The sequence below is a fragment of the Dysidea avara genome, chromosome 13 (genome assembly GCF_963678975.1).
Source record: "Dysidea avara chromosome 13, odDysAvar1.4, whole genome shotgun sequence".
NCBI classification, from domain to species: domain Eukaryota; kingdom Metazoa; phylum Porifera; class Demospongiae; order Dictyoceratida; family Dysideidae; genus Dysidea; species Dysidea avara.
In genome coordinates, this window is record NC_089284.1 from 14,946,230 (window position 1) to 14,971,204 (window position 24,975).

At 39.0% G+C, this 24,975-nt stretch overlaps 1 protein-coding gene across 2 annotated transcripts; it reads left to right on the forward strand.

The window, feature by feature from the left end:
* Nucleotides 1-2: 2 nt before the first annotated feature.
* Nucleotides 3-21,672, forward strand: LOC136242610 (uncharacterized). 2 transcript variants are annotated; one of them, XM_066034054.1, is made up of 4 exons: nt 3-127; nt 1,436-1,598; nt 9,346-11,395; nt 21,427-21,672. In XM_066034054.1, exons 3-4 carry the CDS (start codon nt 9,496-9,498, stop codon nt 21,504-21,506), a joined length of 1,980 nt encoding a protein of 659 aa, XP_065890126.1. In that variant the 5' UTR covers nt 3-127; nt 1,436-1,598; nt 9,346-9,495; the 3' UTR covers nt 21,507-21,672. The 2 variants fall into 2 exon arrangements, with proteins under 2 accessions (XP_065890126.1, XP_065890125.1); XM_066034053.1 differs by lacking the exons at nt 3-127; nt 1,436-1,598 and adding an exon at nt 8,787-8,860.
* Nucleotides 21,673-24,975: the final 3,303 nt, after the last annotated feature.

Sequence of the window (24,975 nt, forward strand, 5' to 3'; positions counted from 1 at the left end):
TCCGTTGTGATTGTTTGTTTTGTTTTTATCTGCGGTACTGATTCGCACAGCTGTTAATAAACTGTATGATTTTTATGCTCGATTTTATGGCAGTTGAAGTGACCTGTAAGCAGTCCATAGTCCACAGGTAGGTTACTAAATTACTATTACTCTATGGGTCGCTCTATGTGTGTATAGTGTGTAGGAGGTACGTATTGGCAGCACACGCACACGCACGCACGCACACACACAGATGCCAACCTCTCAACAGTTTTATGAGTAAGACCTCAAACACTACCAGCAATGTGGACTAGACTCAAGTGCAGCTCCAGGATTTTTGGTAGTGAAGACCAAAAAAAAAAAAAAGGTCGCTGCATGCTCAAAGTACATAAATAAGCACAGGGCTAATTAGGAAGCAGATCAGGCTTGAGAACGAAGCTGAAAAACAGAGGGTTAGGTGTGAGAGCATGAGTTACTAGACTCATGCCTAATGCGTGAGAGTTGGCATGTCTGCACACACACACACACTCACAATACACTGCATCCTCCTTTATGCATTCCAAAGGCCACTCCAAATAAATTGTCTGTTTCCCGTCCTCCTCTCAGGCATATTCGCATGCAGGCAGGCAGGCGGTCCATTTCCATTATAAGATTGGCAGTTTTTCAAACCATTATTTGCTGGCACAACCGTGTAAAGTATAATTTACCATAACAACATAAGCTGCAGACTTGTAGGCACTGTTGACACTTACAAGAACTGAGCCTGTACGGAATGCAAGAATAACCGGAAAATAATGGAAGAATAAGGAATATTTAGAGCTGACAGTAAACCAGATGTGGGCGGTGGATGGGTAACAGAGAATTTGTTTGGAATAGCCTAACGGCAGCACCCCTGAATTCCCTCGCATTGCAAGCCACACACAGCAGGGTATTTCATCATGCATACACTCAACTGGGTAACACACAGGCACTCACTGTAGGTTGTTGATCTGCAACTGCGGTCAATGTAAACAATTGGAGCCGCGCCAAGTCAATGGCCAAGAGTGAAAATTTGAAACGATCACTGGACTGGACTATGGACTCAGGTTTTTTTCTTTTTAGCACATATTTGGGAAACTGGTTGTTGTTACTTACTGCTATGTAAATATTACTGCTACATTTGGATGTAAAATATGTAGGTGAACCTGTCTAATTGGCACTACCTGTTTATCTTAGGAATACGTGCAATGCTAACCTTGAATTCTGTGCAAAGCAAAAAAAAAAACCTGAGTCCAGTTCAGTGATTGTATACAACCATTTGAAACTCACAGTCAATAAGTATAAACATTTGTCACAAAGTTAAAGATTAAGTTACACATCAAGGTGAAAGTTTGGCCTGTGAATACTTTGACCATGGTCCCAGATTTACCTGCATTGGGTGCCTACATGACACCACCTTGAACATTCTTTTTTGCAGGAGGATTTAGACAAAGTTGATGACCCAAGCCCTGCTATTGTCTTAGAAGTTTGTCTGCCCTGCAGGAAGTAGGAGGCTTGTAAATGGATTACTCAGTGTTCCATGGTTAAGTGGTTCTCAATGCTCATAGGGGAAGAAGGACTCTTGGACAGGCATTAAATAGGTGTGTTTTGTGGTATACTGTATGGTGTGGGTGTGCGTGTGTGTGTGTGTGTGTGTGTGTGTGTGTGTGTGTGTGTGTGTGTGTGTGTGTGTGTGTGTGTGTGTGTGTGTGTGTGTGTGTGTGTGTGTGTGTGTGTGTGTGTGTGTGTATTAGTGATGCACTGACTAATTGGTAAATAATTGGAAATCAGTTTATCAGCTAGATTTCAGCAATATCAGTATCGGTAATTATTAGTACATTATTTAGCTGATTAATTCTACTGACTTATTTTCATAACAATAAGACAAAAATAAAGTTTAAAAGTGGTAATTTTACAAATGCTTGTAAGCATAAACATCAGATCGATTATCGGTATCGGCCATGATGTGAATTTCAATATCGGCTAATTGGATAATCAGCAAAATCTCTTATCGGTGCATCACTCCGTAGTGTGTATGTGTGTAGTGTAGAATGTGTGTGTGTGTTTGTGTGTTTGTGTGTGTGTGTGTGTGTGTGTGTGTGTGTGTGTGTGTGTGTGTGTGTGTGTGTGTGTGTGTGTGTGTGTGTGTGTGTGTGTGTGTGTGTGTGTGTGTGTGTGTGGTGTAGTACTACTACTGTCTGTTGAGCTATGCTATAAAATGTAAACGTGTTGCAATAAAAGCTACATAACTTGCAAGTTTTAGCCATTCCACTAGCAATTTTTGGATAGTACGTACTAGCATGCCCACTTCTTGTCTCCTTCATTCTTAATTTTAGTATTGCATCCAAAATATCATGAGTGGGAGATGCACTTGTATTAAACTAGCTACAGTGCCCTTCCAAAATGCTAAATCTTTTCTATCTAGCATTTTTTAAAAAATCTTAATTTAAGAATGAAGTAGGGATCTATGCAATAAAAAGTAGTGAAACAATAGATGAATGACTAGCTCGGTGGGAAGTCCCTACTTTGGCATTAGACAAAATAATTATTATAGCTAATGTACCAAAGTAGGGACTTCCCACTGAGCTATGCTGTAATATCATTATTCATCTCTTGTTTCACTACTTTTTATTGCATAGATCCCTACTTCATTTTTAAATTGACATTTAAAAAAAAATACTAGTAGTTTTGTTGTAGCACAGCTAACTACAGTGTAACCTGTGACCATCAAATGGTATGGTAGTACCGTTTAAGTAGGGATTGCCCTGAAAATTTCATGCGCCTCCCAAAATTCTGCCTTTGAAAATCACCCTAGAGATATCTTACATAACGAAAATCACCTTTACGGAATAGTACTAGTTCATATAATATATAATATATAACAAAACACTTACAGGTGGCCGAATATAAAATCGCCAAAACTCAAATTTTTAGTCTTACTGCCTCACTGCCTGACTGACCACAGTCACAAGGCTAGATCGTAAACGAAGCAGTGCACAGCCACCATTTTATACCACAATAGCAAACTCACCAGTGGGATGTCGGTTCCGACAAGTGTAGGCCCCTGCTCCTTGTCTTTTCTTTTATCTCCAATCAGGCTGCTTGTCTTCTTCTTCATACAATGAAACCATACCGAGGCATTAATTTTCTTTATCAGCACTTTCTTTTAGCAGCATATTTAGATGCCACAGAATTATTTGAGAGCTGGATTTCAGAAACGCTTTAGTCCTGGCATTACTATAAGAGGTATATCAGCTAGATACCTGCAACTTCGTGATTGGGATACCGTTTGCGATTAGTCTGGTGGCGCCATGCAAAATAGCAGGTGCTGCCAGACTAATCGCTGGGAAGTTGAAACGCCACCAGGTTTGCGACCACACCCATCAAATAAAGATCTAGGTTGACTAATAGCGATAGAGTACGGAGACCACACCTCTTCATAATATAGCTATTTACTTAACAGAAAACAAGACCTTATCGGTCTATATAACTAGCTGCACACACCTTGTCTGACTCGAGATACTCTAATACAACAGTCACTCTAATGCAACAGTCATGCATGTATGATATTCTAATAGAACAGTTACAAGTTTAGCTGTGCTACAGCAAAAACTAAACAAACTGGTATTTTAAAAAATTGTTAATTTAAAAAATGAAGTAGGGATCTATGCAATAAAAAGTAATGAAACAAGAGATGAATGATGGTATTACAGAATAGCTCGGTAGGAAAGTCCCTACTTTGGCACATTAGCAATTATTTTATTCAGTGCCAAAGTAGGAACTTTCCCACCAAGCTATGCTGTAATACCATCATTCATCTCTTGATTAATTACTTTTATTGCATAGATCCCTTCCTCATTTTTAAAATTTTAAAAAAATGCTATTCTCTTAGAATATCGTACATGACTGTTGTATTAGAGTGACTGAGTATCTTGAGTAAGCCAAGGGGTGTGCAGCTAGCTAGACCAATAAGGGGTGAAGTCATCTTGTTCACTGTTAAGTAAATAGCTAGATTGTTAAGAGGTGTGGTATCCATGCTCTATTGCTATTAGTCCACCTAGATCTTTATTTGATGGGTGTGGTCGCAAACGGGATTCCAATTGCGAAGTTGCAAATATCTAGCTGATAAACCTCTTATAGTTCTGAAATTCAGCTCTGAAATAATTCTGTGGCGTCTAAATATGCTGCTGAAAGAAAGTGTTGATATGAAAAAGGGAAGAAGACAAGCAGCCTGATTGGAGATAAAAGAAAAGACAAGTCACAGAGGGCCTACACTCATCGGAACCCCAAAAGTCACATTCCACTGGTGAGTTTGTTATTGTGGCATAAAATGGTGGCCATACGCTGTTTCGTTTGGCCTCTAGTCTTGTGACTGTGGTCAGGCAGTCAGTCAGGTAGTGAGGCTAAAATCTGAGTTTTGGCTATTTTAAAATAAAATTCTATATCCAGCCACCTGTAAGTGTTTTCGTTATATTTATGTATTATATGGACTAGTACTATTCCGTAAAGGTGATTTTTGTCGTGTAAGATGTCCGTCCACCAGTCAAATTAGATATCTATCACTAAAGCTAAGTTAGTTATGGCTTGAATACTGGGGCTGCAAGTCATCCAAGCTGTGGATGGCCAGTTATCTGTTCACCCTAGGATGGATGGTTATCCTTTGTTAGTACTGTGTCACTACTGGATTGATAGCTAAGACTCCAAACAAGCTTGGATGAGATAACAACCAGGGGGTGAGCTCCACTGGATTGAGCATAGGACTGGAAATCAAACAGAAGAAAGAAAAATTAATAATACTACTCATTATACAGTGTATATGACATGCATAAATTAGCAAACACAACAAGTGCAAATACGTAATGTCTCTGGTGAACATGGCACCAAACAAGCCAGTTCAACTATCTCAACCAATGTCCTGGCCACAACACATAGCCTCTCCCTCGAGTCTGGATGTAGCATGTGTATGCCAAACTGCCTACTGGACAAGTACTTGGATAAGGTAATCAGGGATTCCCACATAAGCTGCTGTAGTGTCCGCCACAACTCAGAAGGTATGACCACTATAAAAAGATGTCTCACTGCCTCCAGAGCTGCTTTCAGTGCTGCTCACCTGGATGAGCTGAAAAGTTAAACCTTGGGCAGTCCCCGGCAAACCATGTCATCCAGAATAGCTGCCACAGAGCACAATACTTGTCCTAGGTAAGTTGACACATCATGCCAAAAGGAGTTGGTCTTGGACGTGTACTTCCACATAGGATGATTGCACCTAGTTATCGACTCAGACATCCCGTAAACTAAGTGAACAGTAGCATCAAGGCTTAAGTCCCTTGGAATTACTGCTTCCCCTAGTCTCAAAAAAGAAGCCAAAACAGCACATACAAGAGGCTGCCTAGAGTATGGTGGTGTAGCACCTTTAATGATGTACTCCGGTCTGGCTATCTTGCCTATATGTGGATCCCCATACCCAAGAGATATCTGGGTGTAACAAATTGCCACAATGTAGTATTTGATTGTAGTGGGGGCAAGGCCATTGCTGAACAAGTAAAGCACGAAAATGTTTGTTCATTGACTGGGTATGCTGGAGAAATAGTAAAGGTATTTTAAAGTTTTCTGGAGCCAGACATGTATGATATTTGTGTGTTACTGGCTATACCTGCTGAAAACAGTTCCTGAACCGTCGTGTCCAAGTGGAGGATGTCCAGCCTGGCTGTAGATCCAACAATAGTTCTATCACACTGCAGAGGAACCAGGCACTGGTGTCCAATTGTTCCTGACACCAGTGACAGATATAATTGTGCATGGTTAGCATCTGCCCACCCATTAGCTGCCCAGAAACATGTGCCACCTCCACCCCAAGAGCTCGAATAAAGAACAGATACCTAAGTAGGTGCATGACGGGGTAACACACCTGTACCCTGAATTGATTGCTGCAACTGCCCCAATGGTCTGCTACTCAACAAGAAATCATCCAGGTAGGTGAACCAAGAATTCAGCACCCACCACCTACTCTGCTGCATCCGCAAGAGCTGTGAAAATCTTAGGTGCTGACCTAAGGCCGAAGGAAAGCAAACACCGCCTTTCTCCATCTTATTCCCAACAGTCACCAACCATAAGGATGAATTGGTACATTCCTGTAAGCACTCTTAATGTCCATTTTTGCCATTAGTGAGCCTCAGCCAAAACTTTGTATTGCCTGGGCATTGTACTGAATGTTGACATAGGTCAGTCAGCACCATGCCTTGGAGATTCCCTCATTAACGTTATCGCTGTATGGGAGAAGATAGGTCCATGATCAGACACCAGTTCCCTGTGGGAGGGACACTAAATGGGCTAATCTGAACTTGGGTGGGTTAAAAGGACCAAGCACCCTGTCTGCTGCACATGTACCCCGGATGTCATTGAGCATGACAAAGACACTGTGTGAGTCCCCCATGGCCATGACTATGCCAATGAACAATCATGTGAAACCCATACATGGGCAACCGCACGGCCCAACAGCACTGAGTGAAGTACTATTCACCACCCAGGTACCTCACCGAAGCCACCATGGATCATTCTAATAAAGAGACATCTGCTGATACTATTACATTACACATAAATTTTGTCTCTACACAAAATATAAAAGAAATTACAAGTGTAATCAGGGCTGCCCACAGGGGGGGGGGGGGGGGGGGCAACTGGGGCATTTTGCCCCGGGCCCCAGCCTGAAAGGGGCCCCCTGAATACCTGTTTAAAAGATCGATATACTCTAATAGAGCAGTCAGATCTAAATACTCTAATAGAGCAGTCACAGTATTCTTCAGAGGAGCAGTGTAGCAAGCTTATAGATAAGGAGATATGGTGATGGGTAGTTATTGTCATTGCCAGCAGGTTGTGACCTTTTTTTTTTTTTTTTTTTTTTGGGTCTTCACCTTACAACTTGGGTCAAGGGCCCCCACTTTAACTCTTTGCCCTGGGCCCCTTAATTTCTCTGGGCAGCCCTGAGTGTAATAAGTGATGAAGATGCCTAAGTCCAGTCCTCAACAATGACAGTTGGTACTCTCCTGCCTCAGTCCTTTCCTGGTTGCCAGGAATCCCCTGGCTAGCCTAGGAAGACTATAGCTGGGTGTGTAATTTGCACAGTGGGTGTCAACAGCTGCGGAACCTGCACAGCCCACTGTTCCATAATTAGCGCATCTCCCCTGATGGCTGGACCAGCAACGGTTGGATGCAGACGCCCCATTTGAGAGTGACAGCATCACAGATTCAATGGCTTTCAGTCAGTCAGCAAGAGTATATAACCATGACTGCAATTGTGAATGTTTGTAAATTATTTCACATGGTATTTTTGTGTAATTCAGTCAACAACAACCTTGATGGTTCAAAGATATATGGGTGAGCTTGTCTGTGTGTGTCATAGCTAGATGCATGTAACCACATAACTACACTACAAGGTTGAGTGATGGTGGGAATTGGTAAGGGTCACTGTGATACCAGCCTGAGGACAGATCCCAGCCTGAGGACAGATTTTGCTACTCTCTTAAGGTAGCCAAATGCCTCGTCATAAGGTCGGTGATGCACATAAATGAAAAAATTCCCACTGTCCCTATCTACTGTGTGGTGATACCACAGCCAAGGAACAGGAGGAGCGGGCTTGGTAAGGGATAGAAGACCCTGTTAAGCCGGTCTAATCTGACCATGTGAAAAGTCAGTCTTGGTATCAAGTTCAGGTGAAAAACCCATTTTCACCTACTTGGAGTGGGTGGAGCATGGGATTTATGGAAAATAAGTAGCAAGTGTTATATCTGGTCAGGGATCACACTTTGTGCAGAAATGACTCATATGTCCTGGCTAGTATCAAAATGCTTTTAACAGCTATGGTGTTGCAGACAAATAAAAGCAACAGACATCATGTTTTTAAAAACTGAACTAAAGAAATAAAAGCTGGATAGCTACCAAGTTGTACTGCACTATAGATCCAAATTTATTCATGACATGTACTGTTTTGTGTTTGTTATTGGATAGCTTGGATAGCATTCATATTGCTAACAGATGGGGGTTGTTCAAAATGTTATTGTTCTGATAATTGAATTCATCCACTCTATTTCCAAGAAATGATTACATTCTTATGACTTCTTCAGATGGTGTACTGAGTTCCAGGAACTATGAATGTTGACCATTGGCCACACACAATGTGTTATGTGTTGGGCGTTCAGTACACTACACACCTCACTGTACTTACTTTTACTTTATCCCAATCAGGACCTTCAAGAAGACTTGCGAGTGTATTATGGTAAATGGTCAGAAACTTCAATTGTAATTGCTGAAAATAACTTCAGACTTTGACCCCCAACATTTGCTGATTAATAGCAGCATGAGTTCATTATGACCTCTTGGTAGTAGCAGCAATATGTAGTGGTATAAAAGCTGGTCAACTAGGTTTAGTCAACCATGCAGTATACAAGCTCTAACCGCAGATCACCTAGGCCAGACTTTATTCTTTTGTTATTTGGTCAGGAATCAAACGACCAAATGACCAAATTTAAAAAAAATTTTTTCCTGACCAAATGACAAAAGAAAAAAATGCAGTCTGGCCTGGCGAGACTACAGACCACCATGACCAGTTTATTTCTCAACTTCTCATTATTAAAAATTTTAGTTGTATTGCCATATGGAGAAACGTGGGAAGTTTTGTTTAGCATTGGGAATGACTACATGCCCATCCTATTCCATTAGTGTGTGGACTTCATCACATTTTTGTGTGAAGGCAATTATATTAGTGGTTACCATATAATAGTGTTTGATTGCAGTGTGGCCTCACAGTTTGTAGGAGTCTACTGAAGTTGTTGGTAGCAAAGTTTGTGTCTGTGCCAAGATGTTGAAGGTAAACATATAGCATGTTACATAGCATGAATGGGTAGCTTTTAGGTAGGTAAAATGTATGTATGAGAAATCATGCTGTCTGGCTGGATATAGGTAGGGTGTGTAAGTTTGTATGGGCTCAGTATATGTGGCATATATTAGTGAATATCATAGTTCTAGTAGTTTCTTTTGCTATCCAGTCTCACCGTATTAATACATATACAGCATTTAGGACACTACGCCGTTTAGTTTTGAATGTAAGGTTGTGATCGAAATAGGAATTTAGTCAGTCAGTCCTTTAGAACTGTTGGGAGATCTCTTGTGCTATCAACAATTCTCCAGATTGACAATATGCAGTGTATTAGTTTAGCTATAATGGATTGGAAAACGTTTTAATATTTGTTGTGTATGTGGTTGTATCAGTAATTATTATGCCACTTTTGCTTTACTGTGTAACTGTGATTGTAATTATAGTAACACAAAAAATAGTTTATTTTTGTTGTGTAGTTGTCGGTTGCAGTCATCTCACTGGCATGTCTAGTAGCAGCTAATTCTAACAATGCTCCAACATTTAATGCAAGCAAAACTGTATGGGATTGTACACTGGAGACAGTTGGAGACAAGCCTTGTGAAATAGCACTAGTGGTGGAGCCATTCATGTCAATGACATATTATGACATCATTGATGGAGACAGGAAGCTTGTGGGGTATAGAGCACGTTATGATGAAGATGGTAACCTTGTTCTTGTGTCTACTACACGCCGGCCAACTAATGAAGATCGATTGCACCCACCGATTACTGTTGATGGTGAATTCAGACCCTTGATCACAGTTAATGGTCAAATGCCTGGTCCCACTATCATAGCCAGAGAAAACCAAACGCTGCACATCACTGTCTATAATGAGTTACCAAATGTTGAAGGAATATCCATTCACTGGCATGGAATGCATCAGAGAGGTACATCAGCGATGGATGGAGTTGCGTTTATTTCCCAGAAGCCTATTCCCACACATCAAAGTTTCATATACAAGTTCAAGGCATTTCCTAATGGCACACATTGGTACCATGCTCACAGTGGTGCTCACAGGACTGATGGACTGTATGGTGCATTGATAGTGAAGGACGATAAACTTGATTTTTTGATTGTAGATCGACCTGAAGAATATACACTTCTACTAATGGACTGGCAAAAAGATCCTTCAATTGACTTGTTCTATCAGATTAGAAATAGCCTTGGATTTTATGATGATGATTACACAGCTTTTGATGATACTAAAGCGTTAGACAACACACAAGTTGCTCCCATCCCATTTTGGTCAGGTATTATCAATAACAAGGGAAGACACTACAATAAAGATGGTCAACACAATTTTGCTGCTCTAAACAAGTTCAGTGTAGCGCACGGAGAGCACTATCGTTTTAGACTTATCGGAGCTCAAGCATTGTATGCATACAAGTTCTCCATTGAAAATCATGTGCTAACAGTGGTAGCTACAGATGGACATTACATTAACCGTATTACAGATGTACATTATGTTATAGTCAACACAGGAGAACGTTATGATGTAATTGTCAGTGCTGACCAGGAAATAAGAGATTACTGGATACTGGCAGAAACTATAGAAGATCCAGAACTAGGAGATCCTAACTTTAATAATCGTATTATGAATCACAAAGCTGAGGCCATTCTACATTATGAAGATGCCACTCAACGTTTCAGTAATTCAGATGTGTCCAGGACTTGGTCATGCTTGTCTCAAACTTGTCATTATGTCAATTGTCCATATATGCCACAAGAAAATTCAAGCTTTACGTGCCAGAATGTTGAAAAATTCAGAGATGCATTTAACACAGCTATTAATAATCCAAAATTTGAGAAAAACCTAACAACATTCTTTTATGACTTTGGTTTTGATGGAGAAACAAGTACCAGTGGTAGTTCGGTTGATGGAATAAATTTTCGTTTCCCTTCTGACTTGCCTTCCACTAATGCATTTAGAGCAGATGTTTGCCCAGGGAGAGGTTGTGATAACTCTACTGCTCACCATTGTGCCTGTACTCATGTGATTGATATTAGTAATGTGAAACAGGGTGATGCACTTGACTTGGTTATTACCAACTCCCCTGGAACCAAACCTCCAAATAATCCAGAATCATCCCATCCTGTTCACTTACATGGACACAGCTTCTATGTGGTCAAAATAGGATATCCAGAATATTACTCAAATGGGACATATCAGTCTCCCAATCAAGATATTGAATGTATTGTGGAAGAAACTGGTGAGGAGGAATGTGAACAATTCATTACTGTAGAGAAAGAGGTTAACGGAAGATTCATACGTAACCAAACTGTCAGGTGGAGGAATGATACGCCACCAGAAGAAGTCCTGAGGAGGGACGTAAGTTTTCCATTGAAGGACACAGTCATAGTACCATATGGAGGATATACTGTGATAAGATTTATAGCAGATAATCCAGGATGGTGGCTGCTCCATTGTCACATTGAGATCCACCAACTAGAAGGGATGGCTGCTGTTGTTAGAGAAAGTGGACAAGGTTTGTGAAGAAAGGGTCTAGATATATAAAGGGTGTCCATGTATCCATTCACTGCTGCACTCAAGTTTTTTTTCATTTTGTTGTCTGCTATAGCCAGACTTAACCACACTTTAAGAAAGTGACAAAATCCTCCACAATGCTTTAATTATAGATTTTAAAACTTGCACTTTATTGTCCGACAGTAGGAAAAAGTTGATAAATCAGTTAAATTTGTCAACTTTTCAAATGTTGATAAGTGCCTCAAAAGTGATTCTTTAGGTATATAATTTTTGTCAACATATAACTCATCGAAGCTAACGAAGTGTGGATCATCAACTTTTTCTTCAATCAAAATTTCCTGTTGTAGAGTGTTCACTACTCCTCAGTGTAAATCATCTAAGATGATCACTGCTACCACATCTGTCCATCTTCTCCAGCTGTCTATTGTAAATAGTAAAGTTCAGTCAGTTTTGTGTAATGCAAATATAACATAGAATTGACATAGCACTTGTCTATTTTAACAGTCTTTTGTAAACACTTGAATCGCCAGCTTTTCAGTTTATAATTCTTTTAAATTACAATATAAGTGCAATGAGTAAAATGCAGTTTTTCACAGATACCGTATTTCCTGGTTATGTAACACCACACCTTTAGTAGTCGCCACATTTGAATAGTGGCCACACTGCACCCTTATAGATAGAGTATAAATGCTGCCAATTTGCCAATTCCATGGCTATTATTTGAATCCTTAGTGTTTGATTGTTCTAAGGTGTTTTCTGATTATCCTTCAGTTTGGAAGGAAAAGTAGACTATCTTGCAGTATTGTTCAGTAGTATCTATTATACAAGTATGAGGAAAAATTAAGAATTTTTCCTTATACTTGTTTGTTTACTTTTTTGTAACATCATCATGACTGGTGAACCCACGCATACCACATCAAAAGAAAGGATGCCGCCAAAGTTAATGTTTTCATCTGAACGCACACCCCACGTATCAGTTACTGACTTGAAAGTGTTACGCTTCACTATCAGCTACATATGTTTACCCCATTATACAACGATGTAAACAAAGAACAATAAGAAAAGTACCTCTGCAATCAATCCAGTTAGCACCAAAAGATACGGATGATTCGTAAGCCCCAACTACTTGAGATTGGCTTAAATGGTGGCCATTATGCTTTGCTTTCATCTATGTATTTCAGTCCATTACAAATGAAAAACAGTATGAAAATCGTCTCTGCAATCAATCCAGTCGCTACGGAAAATACAGGCGAGATATACCAACACAGCCACAGGGAAGCTGCATCGTGCTATCGTGAACCGACACATTGCCGGTATTGCATGTCAGCAAAAAGAACCGGAACACAAGGAGGACAAAGGCAAGTCCATGATGTGTGTATTGTACTTACTGCGGTTTGCGAAAAGGCACATCTCAGGACAAAGCGTCATTGAACAGTGAAGAAATCAAGCCCATAGCTATATCCATGGTCAAGTTATACTTGGCTGAAGGCATCAGTTAGTCAGCATAAAATTCTGTTACCAATATAGAAAATTTTTAAAATTGCATAGAAACTTTTTGGAGGGGTTTGGGGTTGGTCTGAAGCAGTGCCAGAAATAGCAGTCAGCCATTGGCCATTTTCTGAGAAAATTCCCATTTCAACCAACTATTTGGTGACTTGTTCAGTTGAACGTCTGACCAGCAGCAGTGAGAACAGAAGCCATGGTAAAGCTGGCACTGCAAACAGTAAAGCCACAGTAAATCCACGGTACACAAACAAAAACCACGGTACAGCCACGGTACACAAAGCCACAGTAGAGCCACGGTAAAGCCACGGTACACAAATAAAAATAGCAATTTACCATTGCCATATAATGATATGAATAAAACTCAATCAGGCTAGAACCAGTGTCACATCAAAATTAGCTACTCAGCATTGATGTCATAATTGACAAAATGGCCATGTTAATGTGGGGACTTCATCATGTTTTTATTTGTATGTAGTAACTAAAATGAGCCTTGTTTGTGGCTTTTACAACATGGGACCATTGGATAATGAAGGTAAGAGGCTAGTTAGCATGATGTGGCAACGCGAAATAATCCCACCAGGTGAAACCAGACCTAAGTTTTGATACAGATATAAAATTGTGCTCATTTGTCTTGTAAGTAAATATGTATGCCTCACCTTGCCCCTTTTGCTGTATGTCATAGCGAAATGCCATCTCTCTCAATACAATCCTGTACAAAGTCCCCACACTATCGCAGCCATTTTTACGTTGTGACGTCAATGCGGATAAGGTCCATTCGTCCAGGGATCACGTGATCATGTGTAAGGAAGGACTTTTCTAATACTTTGGCGCACACGTTAACAGTCTGTGAGGATGGTTTTGTGACTTTGTGCATTGCTTCATGAAAATAAAGCTGTAGGATGAAAACAGTTTGGGAGATTTTTGCCAAGCAAAAGACTTTATAAGTGACTTGTCACGTGTCTGGTTTGGCAGGCTGCAGTTAAGCCACATTGAGAGTAACCTCCTAAGTGCTCTTACAGTCTTGGATATATATACAGTGATTCAAATAGTAAATTTGAAGGAAACGGTAGAAAACCAATGTTATCAGATGAGGATTCATGGACAAGCCAACCGCTGAACCGGAAGATGTGATACCTGGCGATATGGATGATAATAAAAAGGAAGGTAGTGGTTCTTGCTGTAGCCACGTCACTATCATGTTAGTACAATATACTTGAGCCAGATGTGGCTATTATCAAAGCTATGGCGTTTAATGTAGTACATCCTGTAGCTAAATAATCGTGGCTTGTGAGTAAGCTTATTTGTACATTCAGTATAAATGCACACATTTTTGATTAACAAAATTTAGTAGGAGCCCATATGAAAATGGTGCTCTAAATGTATGTGGTGGAGTCAGAAATGTTTCTAAGTGTTACATGTGTTGGTAAGCAGTGAAAGCTCCTGGTGTCCACTAGTATCCTGTCTGTCACTGAAACTCATCAGCTGCTGTAAAACTTTTATACACACTGTACAGGTTATTCCCAATGATGCAGGATGACCAACCAAATCTGGAAATGACCTAGCAAATTTAGTCTTGCTAGGACATACTACCACGCAATACTGAGTGCTTATTTCTGGCACTGGTCTGAAGACATTTTTGGCTGTGCCTAACCAATACTACCAAGTTGTCATGAGGGGAAATTGAAGCTGGTATTAGGATGATATTTTTGGCCAGTTCTGCATGATCCCTAACATAATGATAAAGCTGAGAAGCCGTCTGACCATCATGGCACTCACTCACCAAACTCAGCGTGAACACAATCAGTACTGATAATGTAACACTCATCATCCGGCTACTCAGATTATTATCACAAGTTCATGCGTGCTTCCGTTTGTTCTCTACAGCATATAGAAGGCTAAGGTGTAGAGAACACTTGAGCAACATTCCTTTGAAAACCACTGTACAAACTGTTCAAGTGGTAGAATGCCTGACTAGTGTCATGGGTTTGAATCCACGTGTTGGCACTTTTTTTTTCTTAAATAATATCTTTTTGTGCATTTTAAAACTTAACTTTTAGCTCATAGTATCTTGGCATGCAAAGCATGTATTATACAGAATTTTAGAAATTAAATGTCCATCATCTGGGAATTCAAGTGTTGTTGTAGCAAATCATGAAGGCACTGGTGTAGGGAAGGATCACTGAAAAGTTGTGTCAAAACCACAAACAAACAACTGTGGTGACTTGTGCACCTCCCTTAACCCCAAGTGATTATAATAACTTTTTTTTCACTTTTGGGACCTTTTTGATGCACCTTTTTTTGTTATATCTGTTCCATGCAATTTTTTTATCCACAAACTCTTATGTTCACAGTTTTTCAGCACTGGCACATAGACTGCCTTACATCATAGGGACTCTTTATAGCACTTTTGTGGTAGGGCAGGCAGCTCCATCTGTGTGTTTGTCCAGTGTGTAAGTAAAAGCTTCTTTCACACTTAATCTGCATGACATTTTGTTCAGATTTATCTCATTACTGCTGTAGAAAATAAGCAACTTGCATGATTGGGTAGGTACTACTGTGCATCTGCAAAATATGTTACTGGCACCATGCAGATACCGTAGTTTATGCTGAGGAACTGTGTGTGCAATTGCTTGACCTTTACTTACTCTACATCTACTTAAAGGATCACACATTACCTGGTCATGTAGGACATTTAAAATTAATGGTGATGTTTAAACACCTGCATGGGGTTTTGTATGACAAGAGGTATATGTGTGTCACTACAACCAGGGGCGTAGCTAGCCAGAAGGTGATGGAGGGGCAGGCATACCCCCACGAAACACTCAAAATCATTCATGATTGCAAAAAAGGTTAATGACCCAATGGTGGGCTAGCCAACATACGGTGTTGTATTATTACAGCTTAAAGAACTAGCTACGTAACTATTTCAGTACTGACTGCTTCCAATCGAGGTAGCTATATTCATCGAGCATCATCGCACGTGCCACAACTGTACTCCAACAAATTCATCCACAGTCCGGTAGAGCTAATACTTTAGTGCAAATACAGGTTACTTTACGTTAGCCACAGCCTGTGCTGCAGTCCTAGCACACTGCTGACAGGATGACGTATTCACTCACTTCACTCGGCGAATTGAAATGCCATGTATTGCACGAAATCCCACCTGTCTTGCTAGCAGAACTTGTAAGCTTGACTGATCCACCTGACTGACTGACTGACAAAGTAAAAACAGACTGCACTTCTGTACGTACAAAGGTCCAGTGTGATCGACTCGATAAAATAAACTTGGTACATTTATTTAGCTAACACTTTATCACCTCGTAGGCAGTAGGTTCGTAGCGTCATCTGGTCTCCTTTGTCACTTGTGACTCCTGCCGCGGAGAAGCGGGTCACTCTTTTTAGATTCAAAAATGTTCTATCACGCGAGTAATCTAGGCTAAATATAGAAGTATGTCTCTAATATTTTCGTTTGATGGATTCACGAGCGAGTTGAATGTTGTGTGTGTGCATTCACTAGCAACCCCTGGTGCTACCGCGTAGTAGTGTACATAATTTACAGTCATTTGCGTGTCAGTTTAATACTGGTAAACTTGTGACGAAGGTTTAAAAAAATCATTTAGTGATGGGGGGGCAAATGCCCCCCCTTGCCCCCCCTTAGCTACGCCTCTGACTACAACATTAAAACTGAAAGTGCATAGCATAGGACAAGTTCTGAACTTATGTACAAGTTCATTTCTTGACAGTAAGACATTTCTCTTTGTTGACAGTAAGGTAAATGTCATGTATAAACTGAACTGTGCTATATATGTGTACACCACCTGTCTTGTAGGTATATATACAATTGCCTTAACTTCCTTGTAGTTTAACCCTTTATTTCCCGAGTTTTGCAATGGAGTTAAAAAGCATCTACTCACCAATGGAATTCACTCTCACGAAGGTCCTCGCACACTAGTAGTGCTAGATGGGCCTTTCAATTAGGCTTCTAGCGCCCACAGAATCTATTTATAAAACACTACTGCACTTCTCCAATTGATGGCACGAACAAGATCAACATGGATCTTGTAAACAAAAACTGAACATTTTTTAAAATGGTTCTCCTAAAGCAATTCTTCCAAACTTGATACACAGCAACAGTAAGGTATGGGTAACAGGTAGAAATAATATAATAGTTGATAAACCTTTCCACAACGATTAGCATGCATGTGCTTACAATAATCAATAAAGTCTTTCAATCATTTTATCCATCCTCCTGTAGGATATACGAGCGGAAAAATCTTTCCATGACTAGCCAATTCGATGGTTTCACTCCAGGGAGAGAAAGTTCAGTGGAAATCAGCCTCTAAACAATCCATATCCTTCTTCTTTGTCACTATCACTCACCTGTATTGTTCTTGAGGCACGCGTAATATAAAAAAGCAACCATGTAGTGTTTCAGCTCTTCTCTCATCCGAGCGCTATTTAGAACTACCCTGACTACTATTTCTAGGTGTTACCATATATAGCCACTTCCTGAAAATCTAAAAATATCACACAAATCACTTTTTGTGTATTGAAAAAATCTACTAAAGATCAACCCCTATTCTGTCCTCATTTTCTATGGGGCGGGAAATAAAGGGTTAACTGTATGTAGTTTAACCAGCCTTGCATGTAAATTATTTCACTATGCGTACTTAAAAGATGACATAAGGATCATGTACTTTAAAGCACTATCAACATGCATGCTACACAGCAATATGGGACACTATAGAATTGACAAGACTAACCTGTTATGCTGAGCAGTACCAAATGTAGTTAAAGCACCACCATGCGTGTGTATGGAAAATACAGCATGATGGGTGTGTGTCAAGAGGCTAATATCAGACTATCAGACTCGGTAATCATACTATCAGTAAGTTGTCATATAATCTATTTGTAGTCGTAGAACGAACTGGTAGGAGTAGTTTGGCTAGCTTTAGTGTTTGACAGTGTCACACACGTGATCCACTGTGCCGTCTGTGTGGGGCTATTGCATCAATTTTCCGTGTCAGATTACCTGTAAGTGTTCATGTAAGCTATTTCTAGTCATAGAACCCACTAGTAGGATTAGTCTGCCTAGTTTTAGTGATTTAAGATGTCATGCATGTGATCAATCATGCTGTCTGAGTGGGGTTGTTTTCATAACATTCCTTACATAACTGTTCTGCACAACTGTACTGTATTTACACAACTGTGCTGTATTTTCCCAAGTGTACTGTATTTTCCCAATTATCTGCATAACTACACTGTATTTGCCCAATTAGCTGCATAACTACACTGTATTTGCCCAATTAGCTGCATAACTGTACTGTATGACTCATACAGTACAGTTATGCAGCTAATCGATACAATATGGAAAATACAGCTTGCAGCCACACTTTGATCCTCCCACGCAAAGTACAATAATGTATTTGTAAAAGACAGAAGAACAGTCATACGTAGTGTATGATAATATAGTAAGTAACAACTTATCAACAACCGTTTCAAAGCATACACAAACACATTAACATTGGAATCACCCAGCTAGGCTAATCTCAACCTGGACAGCCACTGTCTTTTTCTTTTGGGACGACCAACAGTGGTAAAGCAACCCATTTCTCTCAAATCAAAAAATCAACCACTATTCTCATTCACCAGCTTCCTAACTGTAGCCAGGCTGTTGTCTTCTTGCTGGAATTGTCTTAGCAGCTCTGGTGTAAAGTTAACAGTACTACCATAAACTGATGACTTAAGCCAAGCTTAACTCAACTATGCTACCTCTATACTGTTTAGGCCCGGGATGTTTCACCTACCACATCAGCTACAGTGCATGTATGATTTGTCATCCTTTGTGTCCCATCTACACTACTACATATGTGTTGATTCGTAAATAGCACATCAATGGTTTCTTGCAATGGCTGTCACTTTTATAATAGGAAATTTCCATATATAAGTGGATTGACTGCAGAGACGCTCCCATAACTGTTCTTCATTTGTAAAACTGTTCTATGACCAGAACATATAGTAAAATAACTGTGTTGCTGTTCAGTAATATAATAGTTGGGGCTTGCATTATTCGATCATACAGTATGGTTCATACAGTAGCTGTGTAGTAGGGATCATGAAGATTTGCACTTCCCCACAAAAAGAATGTTGACCAGAAACCAGCCTTACACATTCATGGTGGCTTTGCAGTATTGATTAGGCATAATCAAAACTTAAATGTGCTTTTAGCGCAATCAAAATACTTCTGATAAGTTGCTACAAATTTTTAATTTTTGTCTAGGGATCATCCATAATTTTCAGCATTTTCACAAGTGTACAGAATGTACTGTTTTTGCCTACCCCTTCCCTCCTACCTTAAAGCATACTATAAAAATGTTGATGTAATACAGTAGAAATTCACTAAGGGATCATCCTTTATTTTCAGCATTTTTGCAAGAGTACAGAGAGTACGCTAGGGGGGAGGGACAGTTAACAAACAAAGTTATAAGGAAAGTAAAGAATTTTGCAGGCTGGTAGGGATCATTACATACAAAGTGCTGCCATCATTTTAAATACTAGTTGAAGCACTGCCGCAAGTGCAATATAGGAAAAATAGCACGAGGGTATGGGCGAGAGACTAATACAGCACAAGGCAAAGCCGAGTGCTGTATTCAGCTCAAGACCATGCCAGAGTGCCATTTTTCCCATATTGGCGTGGTAGTACTTTAACTGGTGTAAAATGCTTTCTGGTCATCTTAGTTCAGAATGTTCATTTTGTAGACTTGAACCGTATCGGTTTTCAGCCATTACACAATCAGTAAGTGTCTACATAGTACAAGTTTGGTCATAAAACAAACAGATAGCATCGTTTTGGCTATTTCTGGCAATTTAAAATGGTACGCACGTGATCAACAGTGCTATATTTTCCGTATACAGAGCTGTATTTTCCTTTCAGTGCTGTATGGAAATAATAGCACTCTTATTCATTTGATCTTTGCCCACGCAAGTGCTTAAAAGTCTATATACGTAAGTGCAAGATAAAACATTGAGAAACTTGAGCACATGTAAACAAAGTGACGATCTTATTTTACTTTTGGTAGTTGAAAAGGTGTTAGAGTAAAATTTGTGTGAGTCCAGTAATCCGGTCCAGTAATTGTATACAATCAGGTTGTTTGCTGCTGAGAGGTATGTACATGCAGATCAAAACAAAGGCCTGGGCTTTATTTATGGTTGCATGGTCATGTAGCAGAATTCCTGTATTGTAAGCACACATGGTATTGAGTGTTGAGGCTTGTTTCATAGCTAGGAAAGCAACGCTGAGTTACGTGTGACTGACAGACAGTTATGAGGGTTCTGGGACACAATTCATGCATGTAAAGGTGTTAGAGTTGAATTGAGGTTTAAAAAATGTTTGAAGACATCTCTCTCTGACTGCCCCACTTATCATGCTTAATAATGTACCAATTATTTAGAACATTTTACTAAACACAAAGCAGTATAAATTACCTAATTAAGACATTAGAAGGAGATAAAACAGGACTTTTGTCTATTTATTCTTGAAAAAGAAAAAAATACTTTCTCTTTCAACAATATGTGCCATCCAAGTGCACTCATTCTGTACATTCTCAGGTCTACTATTACAAGACACATTGTATTGTGTCATGTGACCAAGAAAGCCAACACGTCACACTGGGTATATTAACAGGAAGGTAGATAATGTAATTTTCATAGTTTCGTTTTTCGTGCTCACCTTTTTTACATACTTTACATTAGAGCTGAGCGATAGTTGCGATCTATCGATTATTGTGATAGTGAGTAACAATTGTGATAATGATAGTATGTAATTGTACTATCGTGATATATTAAACATGTTTCACAAACATGAATAACAGTAGCAAACATGACAGTGTTGAAGTTGAGGAAACTGTAAAAGTCCAGTTGAGCGTGCACAACAAAGATTACAACTGTAATACATACCAATTTTTACCAATGGAGTGTAAGAAAAGCAAATACATGGTGTGTAATTGGATTATTTATGTGTGTCATTTATATGAAGTTGAGTGTCTGATAAATGCTAGCAATATCATGATACTATCATTATCGTGATATAAAAGTTACTATCAATCATGAATAATAATAGTTGTACTATCGCTCAGTCCTACTTTACATGCAAACAACACAAATGCGTAGCTTGATCCTGTTTTAGTGGTCACATGTGACCGAGGACTTATTTATGCAATTTAATTTGTTGTTTCACACTAGTCAGTGAGTGTTATGGACAATTCTGTAGTAGCTAGAGTTACAAGGATGAAGCCAAGCTGGTGTAAACTTGTGGGTCAATATACTCTATTAGAACAGTCTAAAAATGTTGAAAAACCCTGTTTAGTGTTTGAATCAAGTATATTATATACCTTACATATGTTTGAAATCTAATTGATTTCACTGTAATAACAAGGAGGAGTTACTATAAATGAGATTTCAGTGTTTTAATTTTGTACGTGCATGTGATGTTTGTTGTTGTGTATTAAAGATGTTCTCTTTTAACAGGTTCCAGCTGGACAAGGCCTCAAGCTTGGCCTGTTGTGATGATGGCCACCTTGTTAAGCATCATCATCCTGATGGGATAGCAGTATTCCATCACTTCTGTAAACACTTATAAGTTGCAATATTATAGCCAACACATTAGGCACATTAGGCAGCTGGGAATGACTATGTTTTTGTATATGCTATTTTGTTGTGTGATTTTTAGTTGTAATAGATTTGATTTAGTTTATTAACAGTGTGTTCAAACTATGCCATGTAACAACCACCAATGGTAACAAAGCATTCCAACAGTGCAATTAATGCACTTCTGGAAGACTTCCCTTAAATAGATACATTTTGCTTTATGATTTTGCCTTGGCTCAAGCCTACCAGATATTGAATCCTGCCTACAATATATATAAACGACATAATATATAAAAGTATGAAGTGACAAGAATTGCAGGTAATTGTGCTTCTTTATTAGAATGAAAAAGTGATCAATACATTCTCCATTTCAGTACACCCACTGGACTATCATAATAACCCAATAAGATGACTAGTGCTGTTTACAGAAGACTTGATGTTGAGGCTGTCACTGGATAGAGGAAGCCTTCTACAGGTTGGTATATTGTGTTATTGTTTGCTTTCCTCACTCAACTTTTCAGTTTCTTGTGGCCAGTCCACTTTTCCCTGTCATTTCCCCACTTCCAGGGAAAGAGGCTGTCTGGTCATGCAAGACTAGTTACTCAGTACTAAATGTACAGTGAGATGTACATAACATAGTCACTTGCATAGCCAGACCACTACTTTTCTTTGTGTGGGTGGGAAAGTCCACACACAAAAGAAAGTAGTGTATGAGACTAGAATAATGTGCTATGGACAAGTTAGCATACTGGTTGCACTAATAGCCTGCAACTTTACTCAAGGAATACAATTGCAACACCTAACATATTCCAAATTAAATAAGATCATAATTTTGGGATAAAGTGCAGGAGGGTATTTTATACTTGTGTAGGAACATGGTTCCTACATGTGTAGAGCTTTATTGAGAATTTTTGCAAAATTTTTGTTGGAAATGTTCCCACACTGTTGAATTTTGTAAGAAAGATTCCTACACATTGAGCAAAGTGTAAGACATCTTCTTGCAGTGTAGGAATTATTCCTACAAGTGTAAGAATTGTTCCTACTAATTTAGGAATAGTTCCTACACTTGTAGGAATTATTTCTACACAGCATGGAAATGTCTTACATTTTGTGTCGCGTGTAGGAATCTTTCTTACAAAATTCAACAGTGTGGGAATATTTCCTAAAAAAATTTCTTAATAATATTATAGCCCTATACTATACGTGTGGGAACCATGCTTCTATAAATTATGGTACAGCACATAATTATTTACTGTGTTTTGAGAAAAATCTGCCACAACTTAAATTTTGGCTCCTTGTTTAGTTTGGAACATGTTACCTTTTGAAATCCCATTTATAATTGAAAATTTCAACATGATTAGTTTAATTTTGTGTCACTATGAGCTAGTAATATGTGTGTGCAACTGATTTCCAATGATTTCCAATCAGTGCTGTTGATTTGCATGAGCAGAAATTGCATATATATATATAGAATCATTAGTGCTTGTTTGGCACAAAGTCAAGGCTTAGATGTAGTATATAAGAGTTTTACATGTCAAAGTTGCAATATCAGAATCCTTAAATTCCAATCTTTTCTTGACATGTTCACATGTACTTTGCACACACATTGTCAGATTATGCGATCCAGGGGTGATCTGCAATGTTACTTCTGTCCAATTTGACATAGATCAATGAAAAGTAGCTGTAATTTACTATGGTTTTTGGCTAAGCTTGAGCCAATTATGCTTTGAAATAGTTTATTGTGCTTTTTTGAGCAGTGCTTAAAAAACTATGCTCAAAATCATTTCTTTGGAATCAAGGTCATCCTTGAGAACTGACTGCTTTATAAGAGTATATCATTATTTTGGGGTTTAGCCAATGTGTCATGGTTTAGCAATGCCTCTGTGTGTGTGTGCGTGTGTGTGTGTGAATTATTATACTTACTACTGTTTTGCACTTTCCAATCAGTACAGTGTGTCAAGATGTTCACAACGATGATTAACATACAGAGCTTACATTATATCCTGACATGGCTAAGTGACCTTCTAATGATGGTCAGCAAAACTTGCAAGTTCATTCCATTGTAAGTTCTACCCTGGTGACTACATTACTGCACACTTGTATACTGTACACAGATTACAGTTCACTCAGCTCCTTGTCAGTATTCTCCAAATATCAGGTTTGGACCATTGTATGGATGCATGTACAACATAGGACAGTTTCAATTGTATATTATCAGTGCACATGTGCACGTAATCCTTAAAAGTGAAGCATGAAATCTAAAAAGTGAATCTGTTTGAACCACCCAAACCAGCGCATGCAGCAATAATTATGATTTCTTTTGGTGATGAATTTAAATCAAGGTTTTTAAACTTGACAGAAAGGGTGCCCCTGTTGCCTATATTATGTACCACCTTCTATTATCAAGTTTTGTAACTGCTCTAATGTTCAGCCCAACTGGAACCTAGTGACTTACTCTATATGCATCTAAACCTAGAAGTGTGCCTGGACAAATAACTACTACTACTTTTCTTTTACTGCAAGAAGCGTTACACATTACTTGTTAAGTGGGGAATTTATAAAGAGCAGCTGTGTATAATAAAATAGTGTAGCTAGCCTTACATACATCTTTGGGCATACTATGTATCTATGCTATTGGTAGAATAAAATGCTCCTTCTTGACTTGCAATTCTTTTTGAGACGTACTTTATTCACCTGTGATTAGCATTTTGTGTATGTGGCCAATTCATATAGTGTCAATTTGCTATCACCGCAAAGAACTGAGGTGAATCTGAAGTAAGAAGTTTGCAGCGGATGTGCATATGTTTCAGATTTGAATCTTGCCATAATTTACTGTTTAAATTTTTGCTGTCAACACAACTTGTCTGGATACAGAGGCCCAAGGAAGTGAAGTGTTAAATAGTAGTGATTCAGCAAATTCAACACTAACTTTTCCAAACACACTAAAGTTTCCTCTCGTGTAGGGCTTTTGCGGAATCTGCAATCCACCCATATGTTACACCTGTACATAAATTAAAGAATAATTATGACAATAATATTGTCTGGTTTAATTAAGATTCTACTCATTTCAAAGAAGAGAAAGCATGCTTATGCAGGGACCCACCAACTAATACAACAACCAACTTTAGCCACTGGCAAGAAAAGTATTAAAATTATGTAGGAAACTAAATACACCAGTCCAGTAGTTCTGTCCTGTGGCCAATCCACTATTTGTATCTTCCCTATGAGCTCCTACGTAGTTCAGAAACTTATCAAAAGTTACGGACTCTTCACCTAAGCCATGATAACTGGCACGGGGATGCTTCAAGAATTCACCCATGTTTGATTTCTTATATGAACACACCATAAAGTGATGATAAATGCATGTTGCAATTCTTGCATACAGAAGTACGTACTTATAATCTGATCATATGGTACTTTGTACATAGC